This window comes from Plecotus auritus, assembly GCF_963455305.1.
Source record: "Plecotus auritus genome assembly, chromosome: 8".
Taxonomy (NCBI): domain Eukaryota; kingdom Metazoa; phylum Chordata; class Mammalia; order Chiroptera; family Vespertilionidae; genus Plecotus; species Plecotus auritus.
The window spans coordinates 149,855,837-149,880,028 of record NC_137782.1 but is presented as its reverse complement, the minus strand read 5'-3'; the positions used below and the strand labels follow the sequence as shown (position 1 = coordinate 149,880,028).

At 43.7% G+C, this 24,192-nt stretch overlaps 1 protein-coding gene across 2 annotated transcripts in view; it reads left to right on the top strand.

Annotated features, from left to right (window-relative positions):
* The window catches only part of RHOQ (ras homolog family member Q), a 32,299-nt gene that overhangs the window by 4,491 nt on the left and 3,616 nt on the right, over positions 1-24,192 (top strand). For both annotated transcript variants that reach the window (XM_080682875.1, XM_080682876.1), the window contains exons 3-4: positions 20,745-20,909; positions 21,225-21,320. In XM_080682875.1, coding sequence (XP_080539001.1) covers positions 20,745-20,909; positions 21,225-21,320 — 261 coding nt within the window. The remainder of the gene's footprint in view (positions 1-20,744; positions 20,910-21,224; positions 21,321-24,192) is intronic.

Genomic DNA, 24,192 nt, shown 5'->3' with positions numbered 1-24,192 from the left:
TAAGACCCATGCCTCTATGAATAGGTATCAGGTTAATCTTATAGTAATAATGATAAACACATGTACGCATACACACACGCATGCATGCACGCACACGCGCACGCAAGAATTCTTAAGCCTGATGGGCAGTAGAGGAAAGGCCATGGACTTTGAAACCAAAGGGGGCTCGATCTCTCCCTTGCTCTACTAGTCATGTGATTCTAGCTAAGTTATTTTCCTTCTTTGTGATCTAGTAAAGATGTGGATAATTAGACTCTATACTGCAGTGTTTTAGGCCAGTTTATATTGTTTAATGTATGTAAATTTCTTCATTCATAGTAGATGTATAATACTATATTACAACAAATTATTATATTCCACCCTGGGCAGCTTTGTGGGGGGAAGGGATCACAGGTGGAAGAGGACAGTGTATTATGCCTGGAGTTGATAGCAGTTCCACTAGGATTCCAGATCCTATACTGTTCTCAGCAGAGGTGTGGAGCCAGCTTTGCACTTTATGATTCCCACAGTCCCCATCACGGACCGACCCATGACACAGTCGAGTGCTCCCTGCTCTAAGTGCCCTGTTGTGTCATAAGGCTTTCTTTCTGAATCAGAGCCTGCATCCTCAGTGATGTAAAAGAAACTCTTAGAAAAACTAAGAGTTCAGTGTAGAATTTGAGAAAAAAGTGGGTTGTGTAGGTTTCAGTTGATTCTACTTTGGGAGACAAAATGGGATGAGGAGGAAGCTCACAGCACTGGAAACAGATGCTTTCCCTCATGCACATGGGCGCTCACTGTATTTGAACAACAGCAACACTACCTCCCTCTGGTTGGAACTTGTAGTCCATGTACTTATTCTTCTTGGTCTCAGACCCCAGTGAAGTTCAAAGCCATCGGCAAACATTTGCCCAATTTATGTATCAGGGAACTCAAGAGATGACTACAGGTATAGCTTATTTCATTGCGCTTCGCTTTATTGCACTTCCCAGAGGTTGCACTTTTTTACAGATGGAAGGCAAGACCCTCCACCAGCAAAGGTTACAACTCACTTTATTGTGGTGGTCTGGAACTAAACCCACACTATCTCTAAGGTATGCCTATAGTGGATGACCTTTTGCCTTCCAGAGCAGGCTGCTTCCCCTATTGACTTCCGCTGAGACCTCTGAGAGACAGAGAGAGAGGAAAGAGGAAGAAATATGAATGTGATTGTGTTGGCCAGTATTGGTCCCCATCACATTTTCTGCCTGGGGACATCCCTCAACATCCCCAACACACTCACTGGCATTTCCTGCTAAAGGGAAGCCCCCTCTCCTGGCCAAGCCCCGGGGTGGTCCAGGAGCAGCTGACATTTTGACTGCCTAGCATTTTGGAGTGGAAGTTGAGGCCAGTGCCTTCCTACTCACTGGTGCCTTTCCAGGGGTCTGGCTTCCGGCTCTGTGCAGCTTCTCCTTTCTTGCTTAGCTTTCAGGATCAGCGTAGGCTCTGCAGCAGTCCCACTGTCTGCTCAGGGAGGGGCTGAAGAGGCGAGACTTTCCCTCCTGCCTCTGCACTGTTTGGAAGCACATGGGAAGTGGGAAGAGCTCTTGCTCTCTGTGCAGATGAGAGGTGGGGACCTGCTTGGCAAGCTGCTCTTGAGCTTCTGGCTCCAGGCTGATCTCTTAATCCTTGGCAGGAAGGCAGAACTTGATACCTTGAAGAGAGAGGACTGACGCCCAGTTTATCCCAGGCCCTGGAATACCCACACTCAGGAGAGTGTGTTGGGGGTGAGTTTGGGTTCTCCAGAGTTCCAGATTTAGCCACTGCCTCTGTGTGTGGAAGTCTATATGTGCGCTTTTGGGCGTGCCGTTGCTATGTCTGTTAACTTCAATGCACACAAGTTTAAGGGCACATCCATGAGAGCTATAAATACCCTTAATTCAGATGTCCCTTGGGGTTGCTTTTTTAGTGACAAGCCAGATCTGTTTCTCTGCTAACAGCCTAGCATCTGTGGCTGCCCTGCAAGCCCTCTGGGCACCCAGGGAAGCACTTCCTCACCAGAAGGGAATCTCCCTGAGAGGCAGCCTCAGAATTCCCCGCCAGGCCCCGCCCTCTGCATTTCCTGGGGCTGCCCCCAAGGGCCCTGTGTAATGGGAAGGGGGAAAGGGGAGGACCAGGGTGAGCTCCTCCCACCTTTAGGCCGCGTTCCTCCCTATATCTTCCCAGGTAGACTTTTCCCAGATGAGAAAATTGGGCTTATATGAAGCAGAGATGTGATTAGGAAAAAAGTTTACTTTGGAGGGGGCCTGCGGGGAATATCAGTTGGGCGTAGGAAGTGCCCACTCATGTCATCTATGAGGGGCCCAGGGAGCAGAGTTTAGGAGGAGCCACAGGGTTCCTTCCAGACATTAGCTGCAACAGGTGGGATGCTGACACTAAGCATCCTGGTTTCCCTTAGTAACCTACTGTAGATTTGTCATCTGTGCATTTTGCTAACCTTTTTAGAAGCTATTTATATCTCCAGCCTGCACCATGTCACATGGAATGCTGGCTTCCTTCTCTGCTGGGAAGGTGGACGGCCTTTGTTGACTCCAAAGCCTTTGCAGTGACTGAATGCCCTGTGTTTCCCTCTCCTGGGACTGGGATGTGGGTTTGGGATGTGCCAGCTCAGGCAGGCAGCAGGGACCTCAGGGTGGGGCAGTCCTATCAGATCTGATTGGTTTCTCTTTGTGCCTCACACGGGTCCCTCCCCTTCCTGACTCTTTGATCCATCTGGCTTCTCCACTTCTGCCCTGATTCTCTTGAGGTTTGGTGACATTTACACTCTGGGAACCAAAGTTTTCCAGCAGGTGTATCAGGAATGGGTGTTACAGGTGGGCCGCAGGGGGTGGGGCAGTGTGCCATTCTCAGTGTGTGCCAGGGTATCAGAAAGGTGGGGAGCACGGCTGTAAAGCTCCTGGGTCAGAGGCCTAATGGAGAGCTGGGCTTTTGCGATTTTGTTGTGGAATTTGGGGTTTCAGTATTAAAAGGAGACAAAACAAAGCAGCTCTCCAGGGGGTATCAGTTTCTAGCAATGACACACATGTTGGCAGCAGCAGGTCCTACCAAGAGGCCTCCGAAGCAGAAAAGCAATACTGCAAGGAGGAGACAAGAGAAGCAGTTACAAAGAAACAAAACTAAGGACCACACATGTCTTTTTAAAGAAAATGAAATTCGTGAGCCTCTGCTGAATTTCCTTTCACTCAGAGGGGCTTGGTTTTGCCCTGATTTGGCATGAGGGGTGAAGGAGCAGCTTTCCTGGCCCTCAGCAGTTCGCTCTTCCTTTTTTTTTTTTTTTTTTTTTTTAGTTTCAGGCAGGCAGTTGCTTTGCTTGAGGAAGTGAGGGGACACACAGCCAGGGAGGCTGCATGGGGTGGCAGGATGGCTATGGCTAGGCCATCGGAGCTCCCCCAGGTCTCCCAGCTCCCCCAGTAGAGATCTCCCAGATCCACTGCCTGCAGCACCTCCTGGCCGGTGCTTGCTCTCCGGAAGCTCCATGGGGACAGACCACTGTGTCTGTTTTTCTCCACATTTCCAGTACTTAGCCCAGAACCGGGTGCATGGAAGGCATACATCAAATATTCCTTAGATTGAGTTGATTCTCATTTGGCTGTCAAGTCATTTTTGCTACAAGGTTAACCAAAGACTAAGGTTATGGCTATTAGAGAATAACTTCAGGCAGAACCCCTTTCTTGAAAAAAAAAAAAAAGCTTTGTTAACCCAGCAGTAGGCTGGAAGGTTAAAAGGAGTGATGGCATGGAGGTGTGCAGGGGCCATCAATTTCATCCCCACCCAGAACCTGCACATATGGTCACCAGTGGGTCCATCCCCCAGGCTCAGGCCTCTGCATCTCACCTGAGACTTCTCAGCCTCAGGTCTCCTGGGGAGGTGGCAGCTTGGCAGTGATGGATTCTTGTGGGGTTTAGATTCTCCAGACCAACCTTGAACCCCAGGTCCTCTTCTCTGTAGCTGTGAGACTGTTGGCCAGCAGCTCACCCCTGTGAGCCTCCTCCCCTCCCTGTAACAGGAGATGATGTCTACCTTGCAGGGTGGCTGTGAGGGTTAGGCATGAGGTGTAGTTGCCCTATATGGCCTGATGCTCAGCCTGTGGTTACTGAGAGTGATGGCCCAGGCCAGCCTGGGCGGCGCCACACCAGTTCATGTCAGTTGGTGTGGATTCAGGGCCTGCTCTGTGTTCTGATCTTCTGTGGAGAAGAAAGGGGGGATCCGAACGCAGAAAGGTCCGCCTGTGCAACTGGGAAAGCTCATTGTGTGAAACTGAGCGCTGCCCGGTCCCAGCCAGGAAGGGGTGGCAGGGATGAGCTTTTGGGGAGCTCTATGCTTTCAGGAAGAGTTGGGAAGCAATACAGTATCCTGGTTACCTCTGTGGGCCCCCACATTGAACTGCCAGCGCCCACTTTCCAGCAAGGAGCTTGACCTCTCAAAACCTCAGTTTCCTTATTTGTATAAAGGGGATTGTATTATGGAGGCACTGGATCAAATCAGAGCTGCTCAGCTCCCAGATAACGGATTTTGTCTGGCTCGTGGAGGCTGGGTGGAGCCTGGGACAGACAGCCCTGGGCTCAGGTTGTCCCTTCTGACTTGAGCAGTCCAACCTCAGTCACTTAACCCATGGCCCCTTCATCCCACCCGCTGTGTGTTGAACATGGCATCTCTTTTCTCTGTATCATGAAGTGAAAGCTTGGGAAGCATCAGACTAAATGAGGTCATGCCAGGCAGAGGGTCCATGGGAGCTCATATTCTGAGTGGGGAGGAGTGTGGGCATGGGGGTGTCTCAAATGTGTCCTTTTCTGGATCTCAGATCCCTGCTGTCAGTGTCAGCATGTGGAGAAGGGTTGATAACTAAATTATGGAGTTTTTTCACCCAGTAACTGACAACTTGGTAATTAGGAGATACTAATCTGGGGCTGTGTTGCTTGTTGATTTTAATTAAAAAAAAGGACAAAAAGTAGGGGAAGGGGCCTTTATTATTGTTGCAGTTTCTTTTCAAGAGGCTGGTGAGAGTAGTGAATCAGCCCATCCTGGACTCAGGACAGAATTTGGGGTTTAGTAAAGACACACTAGTCATTGAGCGGCATTTTTACAGAGTGCAAAGCATGTTGCATTTTACAGATTGCAAAGCATGTTGCACTTGAGGCTTCTCACCTGCTCCATTAGTAAAGTGGTTAGCACCTGGTTGCCTTGTTTTGTAGGTTTTTCGAGAGTAAGTGACGTGCTCCAGGCCACACAGCTGGTAAAAGGCAACACCCAGATTACAGGGCAGGCTGTCCAACTCAGGTCCCGGGTTGTGTTAAATTACTCACACTAAGCAGCTTAAGTGTCTCCTTGAGTTGTATCTATTCTGTTGTTGAATATTTCATGTGAAAAGTGCATTGCTTTTACAAACGGAGTTGGTGGAGTGGTGTCTATAGGTGGGACAGTAGGGGCTGCTGCTAAAGTGGCTCCAAAAAAACTACTCCCCATCTACCTGGGAAGTTGAGGTTGTTTTGTCAGTTTGTTCACTAACCTCAACTCTTGCTTAAAAAGAGAGATGCCTGGTGGCTGCATGGCTGGTGAGGGTGTGGGGGAGGCTCGGGGCCATTTGTGTGCAGGTGTAGCCTCTTCCCAGGAAGGAGGAGCGGGGACTCTGTTGACATGAGCTGACTTCTCAGGCCCAGGAGGCAGGGCTCCCTCCCTGCCCTTGGAGCTCTCACCCCTGCTCTGCCTGCCAGCCTTCGCTTGGCATTAGCTTGCTGTTTGGGGGCTGCCGAGGAGGGCAGCTTGGGTCTGCAAGTGACAGGTGTCTTTCCTGTCCCAAGCAGCTGCCCCAAGTCTTTCTTTTCTCCAAGAGTTCTTATTCAGGTGAAAACTGCCATTTCAAATCTGTTTGTCTCTCTTCCACTTGAATATGCCCTGGATACACCCAGAATGTTTTCTGTCGCCTGCTACTCATTTTGCTTGCCTTCCTGGGCTGTCCTCATTGGCACCACCTCTGCGTGAGCTCCTATATCCTCCTGCCTGGCTGGCTGTCAGCACGAGATGAAAATATTCATGCAGTCAGTCAGCAAACATTCCCCAAGTACCAGATCTGGGCTGAGCCCTGTGCCAGGGGCAGGGCTTACAAGACAGGTCAGGCACAGGCCCTGCCCGCAGGAGCTCACAATTCAATGAAGGAGCCAACAGTGAGTGATGGGAGAGGAGCGGGTGCCTATTCACTGGGGACATAGAGGCAGCCGTGTCTGTCCTTCCCAGGAGATGAACAGCTCCTAAGAGCTAAGTGGACCAAGGGGTTCTCCAGGTCAATTTTTGACGGAGAAAGTTGCTCAGATTGGATTCTTACACGTACTAGATGCTTAAGAAGAATGTGATTTACTGCACTTGTTTTCAGATGTGCAACTCAAACCAACATGTCTCTCCAGTGAACTTGTTAGAAATCCGAATTCTTAGGCTCCACCCCAGACCTGAATCAGAAACTTCGGGACATCTCTGTTACAATGAGCTCTCCATTCTGGTGCAGGTGGAGATGTCAGAGCTGCAGAGGGAGTTCCTGAATGCTTGTGTACTTATGTACTTCCTCTTAGCAAGCCACCTTCCCACCCCCTTCTCCAGCACACACACACACACACACCCACACACACACACACACACACACCCACACACACACACACACCCTCACCCTCACCCTCTCCCTCTCCCTGGAGTGCGAGATTTATTCATTTTTAACCCCTGCCCCACCAAACACACCTCCTTTCTAGTTCTTTGCACATGGTTGTGACTCTCCATATTTGTTGCAATGAGTTGAAGCCTTCCTAGCTCTCCTGGTGATGGGCCCAGGAAAACACAGAAGCAGAACTTTCTAAATCTCCCTTGGCTCCATTGGTATACTGTCAGGCCCAGGGCTGTGCACACAGTAGGCTCCATGGGTATTCTTTGCTAAACCATTTTCTCTCCTGTACATTAGGCAGCCAGATAAGTTGGGGCCCAGACCCTTCTCTGTTCTCTATAGCTGAGGTTAGCACTCTGAGTGGTGACAGGCCTGCCCCTACAGAGGATGCCAGTGTGGTTTGTGCTAAATTAGTTCCAGAGCAACAGATGGCGATGAGGTCCTTTTGTTTTAAAACTCCTCAGGCAGGTCACCAGGAAAGGAGGGAGGAAGGGCTGTTACTCAGACACCCATCTTGGCAGGAATTACTTCTCTGGCTGTCCTCCTCCATTCCTCCATTCTCCTACACACACACACACACACACACACACACACACACACACACACCCCACTTTAAAATTAGTTCTTCCTTCCATCCTCATCTCTTTCCCTCCCCCCCCCCCCCACCCCGTCTGTCTCTCTTCTAAACTGTTCCAGTGTAGAAAAGACATCCGCTTTCAAATGGCATAATGGTTGGGGTTACAAATGAGTTGGCTCAAATTGTGCTGCCTCTGAGAGCCACTGCTGAGAAAGAGCATTTAATTCTGATTGTCCAGTTCAATTAAAACTCCATTTGCCCCAGCTTAATTTTCAAAGGGCTGTCCTCCCAGGCAAGCTGGTTCGGGGGCTCATATTTACAACCTTAAGGTGTTTTTTGAGGACTCCTTGGCCCTGCTGGGATAGGGAAGGGGCTTTGTCTGGCAGGAAGTAGCCCTGTCTCCATCCAGCTGCAGAAAGTGAGAAGGTCCTCTTGAGGCTGGGGCACCCCGTGCCTTCCTCCTCAGTGACTCCAGCCCTCTTCAGGTTGAACCCCTTCTTTCAGTTTCAACTGAGCCAATTATCTGTTAGCATTTGGTTTCATTCACATGTAAATATCTATTCAGCACCCAGATGGTAATGGAGCACAAAGCACTTAGCATGAGGTTTGGGGGAGGGGGTCCCAGTAGGAAACCAGGTATGTGTTGGATTTAGGGAAATCTGTCAGAAAACTTATGGAAAGAACCTTTCCCACCTCCATGTTGGCTTTCTTATCAGTTCACTTTGAAAGGAATTCTGATCTGTCTGGACATGACTGAAGGTCTTTAAAATCAGGTTATAGCCCTGCCAGGTGGCTCAGTTGGTTAGAGCGTCATACCAATATGGCACGGTTGTGGGTTTGATCCCTGGTCAGGGTACATACAAGAATCAACCAATGAATAAGTAGAACACAAATCAATGTTCCTTTATCTCTCCCTTTCTCTCTAAAAATCAATCAATAAATTAAAAAATGACATCAGGTTACAGGTGGTTGTTCTAATCTAGTGCATTGCTCGTTTAAGCACAATAGAACTCATTTCTTCACTCATGGAGCCCGTTAGTAGAAAGGCTGTCAGGGCTGTCAGGGCTATTTGTTGTTCTCTAGCAAGTCTGGATCTTTAGGAATCCTTCAGCATGTTTGAGGCCAGTGTCCCTCCAGGGTGTCCTGTGGCCCTCTGTTGGAAGCCAGGGTGAGAAGGTGCAGAGAATGGGCTAACCTGCTCAGCTCCGCCTCGATAGGGGGGAGACTGAACGCTGCCTGCTGCCCCGGGGGAGCCCTGACATCCTGCTGCCTGACCTAGCAGGCCACTGTGGAAGCAGCCACACCTTGGTAGGCTGGTGTTAATGAAGAAAGTGATCACTCAGAATTCCTGGTGGACCAAACTGCTTATTGTATAAGTTTATTCCTCTTTCCTTTTTTATTTTTATTTATTTTTAAAAATATTGTTTTATTGATTTCAGAGAGGCAGGGAGAGGGAGAGAGATAGGAACATCAATGATGAGAGAGAATCATCGGATCGGCTGCCTCCTGCATGTCCCACATGGAGAATCGAGCCCACAACCCGGTCATGTGCCCTGACCAGGAATTGAATCATGACCTCCTGGTTCATAGGTGGATGCTCAATCACTGAGCCATGCTGGCGGGTTCCTCTTTCCTTTTTTAAAAAATTGAAATATAACTCACATTCATTGGATCTTATATATTCACAAAGTTGCACAACCATCAGCACTATTTAACTCCAGAACATTCTCATCGCCTCCTAAAGAAACCCATTTAGCAGTCACTCTCTATTCCCCTTTCCCTCCAACTCCTAGCAACTGCTAATCCATTTTTTATCTCCGTGGACTTGCTTCCATTTAAATGGAATCATAGAATACGTAGCCTTTTGTGTCTGGCTTCTTTCACTTAGCATAATGTTTTCAAGGTTTGTCGTGTTGAAGAATGTGCCATATTTCATTTCTTTTTATGGCTGAGTAACCCTTGCCATACCCTTGGTATTCTCTTTCGTCAGTCTGTGTTACATGGCATTTTGCCCCCGGCTCTAGGAACCATTTTTCAGGTTGTGAGGCAAAGAGTGAGGTTCCGCTGGTCATGAACCTGCACGAGTTCACTGACCTCGAGTTCTCCAAACCCTGTCCTTTTGGGGTTTTATGGAGGTTCCATTGCGTAGGCACGATTGAGTAACTCATTGGCCATTGGCAATTGATTCAGCTTCAGCCCCTTTTCTTTCTCCTCTAACCACTGGTTGGATTCTCGGAGCTGTGAAGTTAACACGGCGATAGTAATGTGATGTGGTTATTTGCTATAGGACTGGAGGGGCTCTGTTGGGAGCCTCCTGGAGGTCAAGAGGGCTAGAGCTGGCAGGAGAAGATGAAGGAAGAAATGCAGAACAGTCAGGGGGTTGGTATAAAATATGCACGAAGAAGGATAAGCTGAGCTCCGGTGCTCACCAATGGGGAAGCCTGCCCCGGGGATCGGTGCGGGTCCTGAGCAGTTGATGTGTTGGGCTCCAGGGACTTCCTGCAGGGTATTCCTGCTGTGTGCCTCACCTCTCTGAATTTCAAAGAAATCTCTGTTACTCTGTGTGTGTGCACGTGTGCATATATGTGAGTACTTGCAAGGTTCCAGCTTTGCACACTTAGGGACCTGTATTTTTCTTAAATTCCGGTGAAATTCACACAACAGAAAATGAATCATTTGAAAGTGTATAATTCAGCCCTGGCTGGTGTGGCTCAGTTGGTTGGAACATCATCCTGTGCACTGGAAGATCACTGGTTCAATTCCCAATCAGGGCACATACCTAGGTTGCAGGTTCGATCCCCAGTTGGGCACCAACCAATCAATGAATCTCTTTCACCTTTCTCTCTCCTTCCCTCCCTCCCTCCCTCCCTCCCTCCCTCCTTCACACTCTAAAAATTAATAAAAAATAAAGAAAGAATAAAATAAAGTGTATAATTCAGTGGCATTTAGTATACATTCACAATGTTGCAAACCTATACCTTGATCGAGTTCCAGAACATTTTCATCAGTCCAACAGAAACTGTAATTTTCGAAGGGTCTGTTCTGTGAAAGTGTATTTGTGAAGTGCATTAGGTCATCCTGATTTTGCCTGCCTGCCGAGAAGACTTTCTCATCGTCAGATGGCAGATTTCACTGTATGTTTGGCCAAGGAGTGTGGTTTAAGTACTCAGATTCCAAGTGGGTTTGTCAGTCATGGTTTAACTCCTCCATGCAGCTTGGCTGCCTCCTCTGGGCATGGAGAAAACCAGAGTGTCATTCCTAGGGTCTTCTCTTATTGTTTGGCCTCTTGTCTTGGTGTATTAAAAGGCCAATGAGAGACTTCAGTCTTTGTAAGCCTCTTCCCCAGCCTCAAAGGCAGGTGTTAGTTCACAACTAGGAGAACGATGTTTCCTCCGGATTTGGCCCATCTATTCCTTACAGTTCTGTATTGGCTGTTTCCCTCCCCTGATCCTACTCTGGCCCCCACGATGGAAGCCCAGGTGACCTGCATTCACAATGGCCAAGACTCCTCTGTAGCCCAAGTGTTGGAAAGGGTGAGAGGGATGCTCCTGTGGAAGTGTGAGGCCTGGTTATTATATGTGCCTCCCTCTAAATAGCTAGTCCTGGGTATGTACTCCGTGTGATACAGGGACCACAGCATTGCTGATGAGGAAGGGGTCCCTGAACAGTCTTCATGATCTGCAGAGGTAGAGCCTAGTGAATGGCAACTACATACTGAGTGAGAGAAGGAGGGCGGGAGAAAGGAAGGGAGGAAGGGGGAGAAAGCAGAGGATAGCAGAAGGATAAAGGAGTGAATGAGGAGCCACCTTGGATGATCCAGGGAATACTTCTTTCTGATTGGACTTCTTAGCTCATGTGCCCACAGAGAACCAATGACTTTGGTAGGGTGGGGGCTGGGGGAGGGGGCAGGGAATGAGTCCCTTGGATAATCCAGAGACTACTTCGTTCTGATTGGACTACTTAGCTCATGTGCCCATATGAGAACAAATGCCTTTGGTCAGGGGGTAGGGAATGAAACTCTATGATTGGCTTAATCCAACCAGGAATTCTTTTAGATAGGGGCATGTGCCTGGATGAAGGAGTGATGGGGTCCTGAACAAATTCAGTTTGGGGAAGAAGAAGGAAATAGGAGAAGGATGCTTAGTTGACAGCCAACAATATTCCTTCATACTTAGGTAAAATAAATGTCAAGACAGTGAGTAAAAGGCAGTGGTAAAAATAGTAGCAGGAACTAAAATGCTGAAAGTATGCCCACTCTGAGGCTCTCCTCTTTAGAGCTCCCATTATTCAGGCAGGTGGGTTGGACCCATTGGTGAACCACAGAATAGCCCTGATCACAGGAGGCAGTTTGATTCTTGGCTGAATGTGGTGATGGCAACCTGAGAAATTAGCCTGTTACTGGAAAAGTCAGATACCTGATTCACCTTCTCCATCTTTGTATCTGGTGAAGGAGATGCAGGCCAGCTCTGTGCAAGCCCCCATGATCTGGCTGCACTTGGCCTTTCTGACTTCACCTTCCCACATGCTACCCTCATTCACTCAATAAGAATTTGGTAGCAGTTACTATAAGCCAGGCTTTGAAGAAGAGCCCCCTGCTCTCAGGGAGTCCTGTGCAGCTTACAGAGAAGAAAGAGGCAATCCTCTTAGTGTAAGAAGGGGAATAACAGAAAAAGCCTGGGGTGCTACAGAAGTACTTAGTGATACTTAATCTAAATGGAAGATCTGTTGGATGAAGAGATTTCTAGACCAAAGCCTGAAAGACGAGTAGGAGCTGCCCAGGTACGGACATGTGGAGAGGGAAAGGGCAGTGAGACTGGCTGGGCAATTGACTCACGTGCTGTGTGTTTGGGGTGGATATTGAGGACCTCCAGGGGTCTGGCTGGAGCCTGATTGAGTGGTGATACCTTTTACTGAGATGGTGAACACAGGAGAAATTGCAGATTTGAAGGGGGAATAAATTTAGTTCAGAAATGTTGAATTTGAGATTCTTCTGGTTTAGCCAAAAGGAGTCATCTGGAGCAGGAGCCTGGACCTCAAGAGGCAGAGAGCTCCTCCAGATACACTTTTCTGACAGTTTTCTTAACATCTCAAGCTTAACATGTCCAAAATTGGCTTCTTGCATTTTCTCCATAATGTGCTTCTCCACCCTCAGTCTTCCTCATCTCCCTGTAGAAGACAAGACCTATGCAGCTACATAAGCCGAACCCCGGATTATTCCAGGGACCTCCCTGACCTCTAGCCACACTTCCAGCCCATCACTCAAGCCTGCGTTTACTTCCAGAATATATCTAGAATCCCCCATTTCTTTAGCTGTCAGCTGCTGCCACTCAATCCAAGCCACCATGTTCTCACCTGAATTGTTGTAATACTTTCTCTCCTTGTACTCCTGCCCACATCTGATTCATTCTCCACAAAGCAGCCTGAATTGCCTTTACAAAAACAAAATAAAAAAAAAACAAAACAGAAAACTCCCCAAATTACATGACTCGCGTTTTTCACCTTTTTGGTGACTTTCCATTGCAGTAGGCTCTGATAATATAGGACTGCTAGCTCTCCAACCACCTGTCTCCCTGCCTTTTCCCCAGGATCTGCCAGGGCTTTTGTGCCTCAGGCTGTTGCGCTCACAGTCCTGTATTTGGCTCTGTAATCCCTCCCTCAGATCTCAGGTTAGATGTCTCTCCCTCTGAGTGATCTCTCTGCTAGTACCCGGCTCTTTTCCTTCATCACATGTATTTCAATTTGCATTTAGAGTTCTTTTTGTCCCAATTTGTTGAATGCCTAGCTCAGGGCCTCAACCAAATCAGACTCATCCCCTCTTTTATAACAAATGTTTCTCCTTTACTTATCCTTGAATGAAATCTACAGGTAATATAACCTCTCTATGCACCTAATTTTAAATCAATATAACATCCTAGCAGCAATAGGAAAGAGAAATAAAAGGAAAGTGATTCATCATAAAAAATATTTATTTCAGTATAAAACTCCTAAGTCTTTAGAGCTGAGTTCTCCAGAAATTATAATGAAGTGGTCAGGTGCCTATACCTAGAGGTAGAATTACCATGAATTATAACAGCTACAAATGTTGACTAACAGTTGTGGTTTATTGGTGATTCAGTTATTAAGAGCAATATTGCTGGTGGTGTGCAATTTTCTAAAATGGTAAGCAACTCCTGTAATGTTTTAAACAAAATAAAATACAGCCTATTTTTCTCCTTCAATTTGCACTGAAATTACCTTCCTAAAAAATTCATTAAAACCGTGCAAAAAATACTTTGTGCTTTTATGTGTACCAGAGTTAGATCCTAGACTCGAGTAATTATAAAAGGGTTTTCCATGCTCATCAATGCCAGGCAGTACACTCACCAGTCATGCACACAGGTTATGGTAGTATCCTGGCTCGCTGAACGCCAATAGGGACACCATAAAAATACCATTTCACAACTGAACTGAAGAGTGTACGGGAGCGGGTGGGGAGGAGAGGCAAATATTTAAAAAGTTTCTGAAGTTACCTCTTAGGCATTTATAGCACTTCAAAAAATTCTTTTTCCTCCCCCAATTTTCATCCTTCATTCATTTGACTATCAAAAACATCTCCCACATTTTCCAAACAGCCCGGGACACGGTAGCACTTCCCTACTTGGGAGGCACTTGCTTTCTCCTGTCACATTGTGAACTTCGTTGGGGCAGGGTCCTGTCTGTTTTTCACTAGAGCATTCACAGTGCTCAGGCCTGAGCTGACAGATAATTGTTAGAATGAATGAATGAATGAATGAATGAATGAATGAATGAATATTCCATCAGCATGAATTTGTGCCAGGAAAGTTAGAAAAGGCGTAGACCGCCTGGAAGCATGACCTGACATTTACCTTCTGTCTGCGTGCCTTAGGCCAGCTGACCTCTGTTTTAGTGAAAAAGACTTGTCATTATAGCTCCAGACAGTGTAGAATTTCAGCTCTAAATCCTTTACAATGAGGGAAGTCATCTCACCACGCACAGAAGAAACTGTACTGGCTCCGAAGTTGTGGTTTGTCTTTTTTTGGAAAGTCAGGCTTGTCTGTTGCTCAGAACACTTGACCAGCTCTCTCATTTATCTTCACATGTGTATGCTATATTTATTCTCCCCTCACAGATGGGGAACTACAGCTTGCCCGAGGGCCTTATTTAGCTAAATCTTGATCCTCTGCCTTGTGGGGTCAGCTTAGATAAAACAGAATCCTAAAGCTTGATTTTTACCCAATCGGTTAAATCTCCTCCCACATTAAATCTGTTACTAAGGCTGTTCACTAGGGTAAAAAGTGTTCTTTTGAGCATTTTTAACCACGTAATGTGGTGATCTAGCTCAGCCCCTCCTTTTAGAGAAGAGGAAGTGCTGGTTCATAATGGCACTGTTGGACAAGGGCTGGGCCAGTGCTCTGGCGGATTGCACATTTCAACTTTCCTTTTCCTCCAGCCAACGTACCCAGGACTTAGGATCAGTCAGACAGTCAAAAGGAAGATAGTGATGGGAAAAAAGCTGAAGATTTGGTTCACTAACTCCTAAATAATTGGTAAATCAATTGAGCCTGACTTACTATAAATCAAAATATATGAAAATGACAGTTACTGAAATTTAGAAGCTAAAACTTCAAATTCAGGAATTCTTTTACTGAAAGCTATTCAGGCCAGTGATATACTCTGAGTGGCCAGATTATTATGACCTCAGAACGTATAATAATCTGGCCACTCAATGTATAGCCTATATAATAAAAGGCTAATATGCAAATTATGCCCTCGACCAGGAGTTCGACCAGCAGGCAGGCCTGCCAACCACCCATGTCCCCTACCCCTGGCCAGGCTGGCTGGACCCCACCCATGCATGAATTCATGCACCGGGCCTCTAATATATATATATATATATATATATATATATATATATATATATATATATACACACACACACACACACACACACACACACACACACACGCACACATATATATACTGAGTGGCCAGATTATTATGCGTTCAGAGATCATAATAATCTGGCCACTTAGTGTATACATAAATACCATTTCACAACTGAACTGAAGATGAGGGAAAACAAACCAAACAAACAAAAAAGCCAAATATTTGAAACGTTTTTGAAAAACAGTTACCTCTTAGAAATTTATAGGACTTAAAAAAATTTTTTTTCCTACCCAAATTTTCTTTAGTTCCGTATTAGTAGGAGCTGGTAGGCAAATTCAATACACTCATCACTGATGTATTTAGAACCAAACTTATCCAAATGCTCCCCAAAGGAACCCAACCCAGCTTCCGTGAAAAACACAATTATTAAGGGGATGAAAAGTGATATATTCATTTCACAAAGTCAAATGTAAAATGAACTCAAAAGTGAAGGATCACACAAAGGAAATGATGTTTCACGGACCATCATTACTAAGAATTTTTGTAGGGGGTTCCAGTGTTCCAGGAGCCATACCTGATACCTCTTTTGGGCTTCTCACGAGAAACAGATGGAGATTACTGCTGTGTGCTTTGGAAGTGACAACGTTGTTCTTTTATGTACCACAAACCACCAGTTGTCAGGGGCATTCTTCATTGTCTTACATTTTATGTATTTCTTAAAGTAGTTAGAAGCTGTTTTAAACTTTAGAAGTTTGGGCTTGTCAGTTAAAGAATTATTCCCTTGTGGTCCCACATTTTATCTTTCAAGGCTGTTACAGAGGAAAACTCTTGTAGGTTTTGATGAGCGACTATCTCTTAAAGTAACATGCTGGATTATTTGGGAGTACATAATATGTTCTTATGGCACTTTATAGTCTTCAAAACAGTTGTCATTGATGTTCTCCCATTTTACAGACAGAGAAACTGACCCTCTAAGAAATCCGTGACTAGACCAAGGCCACATTGCTAGTAGGTCATATATGAGCCAATTCCCTTCATTCTTTAAGGCCACCTCCTCTAAGAAGTCTTTTAGCATTCCCTAATTACCACTCTCGGTATTTACCACATTCTGACATGTAATATAGTGTTCACCCACATTTGTCTCCATTACAATGAACTCCCTTAGAACAGGGACTGTTATAAATTTTTGTGTGTCTCTCCACCTGTCAAATTCTTCCTCTCCATGCTGACCTTATGCATGTGCCCACACCAGGACTGAAATTTCTTCTTCTCTTCTAGGCTATGGCTTTGAGGTCTGCAAAGTTCTAGTGAGGTGCATGAGCACATAGTGGGTACTATTATTGCTCATTTGAGCTGGTTGCCTCATTTTTAACATACAAATACCTTATGACAGAGCTTTGCAAATGTATAAATTATAAGGGTGTTATATACATCAGATATGATCAGAATTTTGTCCTTCCTTCATTTCCCTAATGATTGCGCTTCACACTATTCTGGACACGTAGTAGATGCTTATTAAGGTTTTTTTGGATTAAGCATTTATATGTTTACCTGACCAGTTTCAACTTTTATTTTTCCCATTATTGTATGTGCCTGTCATTTTATATGTATATATCTTGAACTCCCAACTAAACTGTAAGCTCCAGAGAGGATAATTATTACTTGTAATTATGTCTTCCATGCAGTACAATCTCAATACATTTTTGCTAATTAATGTTACGTGACCAATGTGTGATAGCATACCAGTTAACAGAGCATGGTAGGGGCTGTATTATCTGATGTGAGTGGGTTTACTTAAAATTCATGTTTGGATATGTATTTTAAATAGGCATACACATGCTAAAACATATGTATTTTAAAGAAAATTCACTAAAGTAGGAGAGAGTACCAGGCCCACATGAGGGGACAAAGGTCGTTTAGAAGTAGGGATGGTCATGGGCACTGCTGGCTGCCTGTAGTGAAAAGGGGTCTCCTGCTGCAGTTCTGTTACACCTAACCGTCTTTTCTTTCCTCTCAGAACACTTTTATTCAGTCTTTTTGTCGGAGGATTCTTGTCAGGTTGTAAGTGTGTGATATTTTTCCAGGGTTAAGGCTGTCATCATCGCAGATCAAAGACTCTTGACAAGAGCTGAGAGCTTAATCACTAAGCTACCAAAAGACATTTCTAAAAAAATTTGACACTTCTGGTACTTAGCCAGTTGGTCAGAAACTAAAGCTTTTACTAAGCACTCTAATAATCCTGTTGATTGAACTCATGATTGTTTTTCATGTTTTTGATGTAAGAACAGTTATCTTTAATATGGTTTTCTCTACTCCTAAGAAAGTTCCAGTTACCATGCTGAAATATCTAAAACTCTATCTTCTTTTAAAGAACTAAAATATAATTGGTTTGTTAATTAAGAAGACCACCAGAGAGTTGGCTTTGGGAAGTTACTGACTTTGATAAGTGGCTATTTAAAATGAAGGGCAGTTGTTCCACATTTAACTTTCTTTGTGTTGTCAAATTTAAACTAGATAGCTGGAAATGAACTGTATTCATCCCCAAATCCAGAATTTCACCGTAAGTTCACTCAAGATACTGCATAGTGGATATAAACAATTTTATATGATGCAGGGTACAGGATGCATAGGAGATAATTTATTTATTTTTAATATGCTATTATTAGACTTCTAATTACTCAGGCTAGATGGAAGCAGAAGGCTCTCGTTCTTATAATAACTGCCAATTATTTAGTTGCAGAGTACAGGCAGAGTTCATTTTAGGTAGTTCAGACTTCAGAGGTAACATTTGTTTTTAAGGAGTTCTAAATGTACTTGTCTTTGTCTTGTGTTTTTATAACCCAAAGCCTTCACATTTTCATTATTTTAACAAAATCTGCAATTAAACAAATATCTATAAATGATTAGTCTAATTTATTTCCTTTGTGCCCACACATCTCTCATTGAGGAAAGTCAGGCCTCACTATGGTTATGAAAGCAAACATACAACACTTATGTTCTGTAGAATATTTGCATTAATATTATTAGGCATATCCAGAGAATTGGTGTGCCTTCATTTTCTTTTTATTCTTTGCAATACCCTTCTAGAGAAAGAGTGCACATTCAATTTCCCAGATGAGGTAAACTTGCTTGAAAAGTAAAATTTCATTTAAAAATCTCATTTGGTTTTCTTATATATATATTTGGTTACATTTTAAATAGTCTTAAGGCTCTTGAGTCCTCAAGTGACTAATTAGTACAGTAATAATATTCTCTTTTATTAATCTGAAAATGATGCTGTCCTCAAGAGACTTCAGTTTGATTTGTGCGTTTTGATGCCAATGTAGAAATTTTATTTCTCACTAAAGGAGTTTCTTCTCTGTGGTTGGAGAGAGATGCAAAACCAGGTCTGGAGTGGGACTGCTGGGACACTGCGTGGTTTTATGGAAGGATAGAAGCGTCAGTTCCCCATGGGATGAAGAATTTATGTGGAAGCATTAGAGGTTTTTATGTGCCTGGCACTACGCTGAGGGATTGAGTTGCATTCTTTCATTTATTCCTCATAATCCTATGAGATAGCATCCCCATTTCTAATTCTGTGAAAATTGGAGATCTAAATATGGATGAAGAGAGGTTTTGAACAAGAGTGCCCCATTCCCTGAGCATGCCAAGTTTTCTCTCTGGAATGTAGAGTTGCTGGGTGAACGCTGAGATTAAATGCTGTCACTTCCCCCAACCCCCCGCCCCTTATTAGAATATATTTTTAAAAATCAGCTTGAAATAGGCAGCAGAATACAGAAAGTATATTTAATGCGCCTAATCATACTATCTAACCCTCAAACTGATTTTAAAAAAAATATATTTTATTGATTTTTTACAGAGAGGAAGGGAGAGGGATAGAGAGTTAGAAACATTGATGAGAGAGAAACATCCATCAGCTGCCTCCTGCACACCCCCTACTGGGGATGTGCCCGCAACCAAAGTACATGCCCCTGACCGGAATCAAACCTGGGACCCTTTAGTTTGCAGGCCGACGCTCTATCCACTGAGCCAAACCGGTCAGGGCTCAAACTGATTTTTAAAGACATATTCTAGTATCAGTCCTTCGATATTAATTGGCTGGGGTGCAACATGTTTCATACCCACATTACTTGATTTATTTATTAGTATTTTTTTTATTGATTTCAGAGAGTAAGGGAGAGGGAGAGAGAGAAACATCAATGATAAGAGAGAATCATTGGTCAGCTACCTCCTGAACGTCCCCTACTGGGGATTGAGCCCACACCCCAGGCATGTGCCCTGACTGGGAATCAAACCATGACCTCCTGATTCACAGGTGGACGCTCAACCACAGAGCCACTTCGGCCGGGCTATTTATTAATTTCTTAGTAGCAGAGCACTGCTTTATTAAAAACCAATTAGAAGCCTCCACTTTTAAAAATAAAGGTTGAGGATGGCTTTTCCCTTCTTGTCCTGTAATAGCCAACATCTGAGAAACCTTTCAATGCCCAGGGCTCTGGGTTGTGGCAGCATCACAGAGAAAGAGAAGGATTAACTCCAGAGTCAAAACTTTGAGACCTTAATTTGCTTGCGTTGAACATTACACTGAGAAAAATGTTAGAAGATAACATGCAAGAAAATTTGTTCCACAAGGGAAATACTGCTGCTGAAACTCCGAGTGCCAGGTGTTCTTAATATTTGTTCCTTTAGCCCCACATTCAGGCAGCAGTTTAGACTTTCATGGCAGTCTAACACATTCTGGTCTGGAAAGATCTCCAAGACATACCCAAGGGTGCAGGACAGCATGGATTGCACAATCTCGTCTAATGCAGAAGTTTGCACGTGTACAGTTGTAGGTATATACATGCATAGAAAAATAACTAGGAAGATACACGTGAGAACATCTCCATTTCAGGAAGGGAATGGAAATTGGAGAGGAAATGGTTTTGTGTGAATTTCCTCTATCTATTTCTATCTTTAAATTTTCACACAACACACACACACACAATTTAAAAAAAAAAACACACCTATATTAATAGGGAAAGCAAAGATTTAAGGTCTCAGAGAAAATGTATGGTGGGTAAGGCATAGGCTCTGCAGTAAAATTGCCAGGGTTGAAACCCCATCTCTTTTACTTATTGGCTATATACATCCCCACCTCAGTTTTCTCAACTGGAAAACAGGGATAATGGTACTTACGTTATTACCCCATAGATGTTAGGGGGATTTAATAAGTAATACTTGGGAGAGCATATGGCTCAGTCCCTGACACAGTAAACTTTCAGTACATGTTAGTTATTATAAATGGTAACACTTAGACTACATCTAGCTATAATCAATTCTTCGTGCAGACTTTTCAGTGAGAAATGTTCCCAGTGACAGCTTTAGTAATCGCAATATATTTTCTGCAAGTTTCATTGTAGTTGTCAATGATCTTGTCATATTTTTACCCCACTGGTGTTCAGAACTTCAAAAGGAGAAATAACAAAAACAAATGGGCATTATCTTGTTTTATGTAGCGTGCCATACATTTCAGTTGTGGAATAGTCCTAACGTGTGTCTTTGACCATGTTAATGTAATGGACATATTATGAGTAAATTGAAGAAATGGAAATAATTAGGTTTTTCTTCCTTCCTTAGGAAGACTATGATCGTCTGAGGCCTTTATCTTATCCAATGACTGATGTCTTCCTTATATGCTTCTCTGTGGTGAATCCAGCCTCATTTCAAAATGTGAAAGAGGAATGGGTACCAGAACTTAAGGAATACGCACCAAATGTACCCTTCTTATTAATAGGAACTCAGGTATGCCTGCTTTGATCTTACCCTTTTAAGAAAACGCTCTCTGGTCTATCTTGTGGTGTTGCTCTCAGACCAATGGTCCTAAGGTTTAGCAAATTATATGCGTGTTTAAGCTCAGTTATAAGTTATGAGAAAATCGATCACATTTTTTTTGAAAATGTAGTGCTGAAAGAAAGCAATTATCTTAGTTGGTTTAAAAAGTTCAGATCCTTTGTTTAATCTTTTACTGGTATGTGGGAATTAAGTGGGGCTCCATGCTTTGATTCATCTTTAAAGATTTGTAATTATTATGAGACATTATTGACCCTTCTTCATTAGATTGATCTCCGCGATGACCCCAAAACTTTAGCAAGACTGAATGATATGAAAGAAAAGCCTATATGTGTGGAACAAGGACAGAAACTAGCAAAAGAGGTAATGGAACCTTTACAGAATTTATAAATAAGTGTAAAAGCAGCTAAAGTAATACTAGAAGCTGACATTTATTGTGCACTTACTGTATGCCGGGCACTGTGCTGAGCGCTTTCCATGCATTATCTCATTTAATCCTTGCACTGACTCCGAGGTAGGTCTGACGAGTTCCCTGTTTTATAGAACAGAAAACGGAGGTGTGGTGATATCAGGTAACTTGCAAGGTCCCGTAGGTAATAATGGCAGAGCTGGGCTTCAGTCAAGGCCTGACTCCAGAGCCAGACTCTTATACCACCAACAATATTTTCTTAGTAAGTCATGTGTAGCTAGAGGCATTATAAAAAGGTGCTGATCTTTAAGCCCTTCTTAATCACTTAAATATTTGTACTGTGCCAGATCAGGCTCTGTCATCAGTTAACACTCATGGAGTAGATAGTGGAGTGACATTGGGCGACAGATTAAATCTGCAGTTAAAAACAAAAATGGCTAGGTTTGAAATAAACGAGTTGAATTTCCTTCCAATCTTTTAATGAAAGATATGAAATAGTAGCATTCTAAAAAAGATCTAACTGCGATGCACATAATATCTTTTAACTTGTATTTTTCCTCATCCCAAAGCTAGGCTTGCTTTTTTCTCTATTGGGTCCAAACATTATTGGATTCTATTTTTTTGATACGACTTTAATAGGACTTTGGTGGAAACAGATTCTAATAAGTTCCTTTAAAATGTACTCTCAGGAGGCAGAAGAAAGCAAGAAAACTTTTGGGAGGACAATTTTTCCTAAAGCGAAAGATAAATAGCTTCACTAACAAATCACTTTAGAAATTCCATATATTAATTTTGTAATCTTGGGGAGAGAAGGAATTTCTAAATGACACAAAGGTAAAAGTCATAAATGAAAATATTGATGATTTAATGACATAAAAATTTAATACATCAAATGCCAGGAATAAAATTAAAAGTCATATAACAAACTTGACACATATGGCAGAAAAATGGATTAATATCCTTAGTACACAGGAACCCCTTGCTTAGAAATTAATCAGAAAAAGAATTATATGCCCAATAGAAAAGCGAGCTAAGAACATCAGTGGAAAATTCACCAAAAAATGCAGATTGCCATTGAAGATAGAAAATATGTTAAAATTCCTTAGTAGTCAAATGTAAGTTAGATTTTTCACCTATAAATTTGGCCAAAAAAATGAGAAATGAATTACAATAACCCCTGCCAGGGGTGCAGGGAAATGGGCATTCTATTGTACTGTAGGTCATTGAGTAAAAGCAGTCTTGATGATATGCAAAAGCCTTAAAGTCATGCACACTCTTGTTCAAGCAATTCCATATGTTGGAATTTATCCTAAGGAAATTATTTGGATGTTCTTAAAGAGATGGCTACAAAGTTGCTGCATTGTTTATAAAGGCAAAAAATAAAAAACTCCGCATCTATTAAAAATTTATGCTAATATATCCATTGAGATGTTCAAATTTATTATGTAGTTTAAGAAAAAAAAGTGGTTGCAAAACAATATGATCCCATTTTTAGGCCTCTCAGCAGCATTTGGCACATTTGGTTCCTTCATGAAATACTTGCACTTGGCTTCCTTGAATGCTCTCTCTTTGGTTTTTCTCCCTGCTTGTTGGCCTCTCCTCTATCCCTTCATCACCCTGTCTCAGAATGATGGAGGGCCCAGAGATCAGCATTCAACTTCTTGGACATTTTTTCTTCTATACCCACATTCATTCTCCAGGCTTAGGTTAGCTTCTATCAGTCTTGTGGTTTGAACCATCTTCTACTGAAGACCCCCAGATTTCTGTCTCCAGCCTGAAACTCTTCCCTAAATTCTAGACTTGGTTATCCAGCCATTCACCCGACAAGTCCATCTTGGTGGCTAAGCATCTCAAAGTTAACATGTCCAAAACAATTCCTAATTTTACCCTCTAAGCCTGTCCTCCCAGTTACTCAGGTCAAAATCCTTGAAGTCACACTTGACCTTGCTGTTCTTACATAATGCTCTACCTTCATAATATATTCAGAATCCAAATGCTCCACCTCTTCTATCAGTCAGGTTTGGGCCCCTCCATATCTGGCCTGATTACTGTGAGTTTCTAACTCACCTTTCCATTTCTCTCTGTGCCCCGTGTTAATCTATGCTCAATAGATTATGCACAATATCCCGAGCGAGTCTTAAAATATAAGCCCCATCTGATCACTGCTCTGCTCAGGATCCATCAGGGGCTCCCAGCTCACACAGTCAAGGCCAGAGCCCTCACTGTGGCCCCTGGTACCTCTCTGCCTACTCAGGCACTGAGCTCCTTGCTGTTCCCTTCTGCCTCAGGGCTTGGAATTTTGCTCTGGAATGTTCTTCCCTCTGGAACATTGTTCTTTCTCCTTTCAGATCTCTGCTCAATTTGTCAATGAGACCTTGTCTGATTTCATCCCTACTCCTTACCTATCTCGCTTCTCCATTTTTCTTCAGACCACATAATACCCTGTGACATTCTACCTCTGTATTTATTAGTTCATGGTCTTCTCCCTCTAAAATGGAAGCTTCATGAGTAGACACCTTTTTGTTTCTTGCTATATTCTCTCATTTGGCAAATAAAAGTGCTCATTACATTTTCAATGAATGAATGAATAGGTTTCCCCCAATGTAGAAGCCAAAGTCTTTAGAGTGGCCTCAAGGCCACCTCACTGACCTCATCTCTTGCCATCCACCACCCTCTCCCCACCCGCACTCACTCTCTCCTGCCACTGTGGCTTCTTTAGCGTTCCTGGATCACTCCAAGCAAGCTTCTCCATCAGGGCCTTTGCACCTGGGCTCCATCTGCCTAGATATGCTTCCTCTAGTTATCCCTCACTGCTCAGACTTCGCC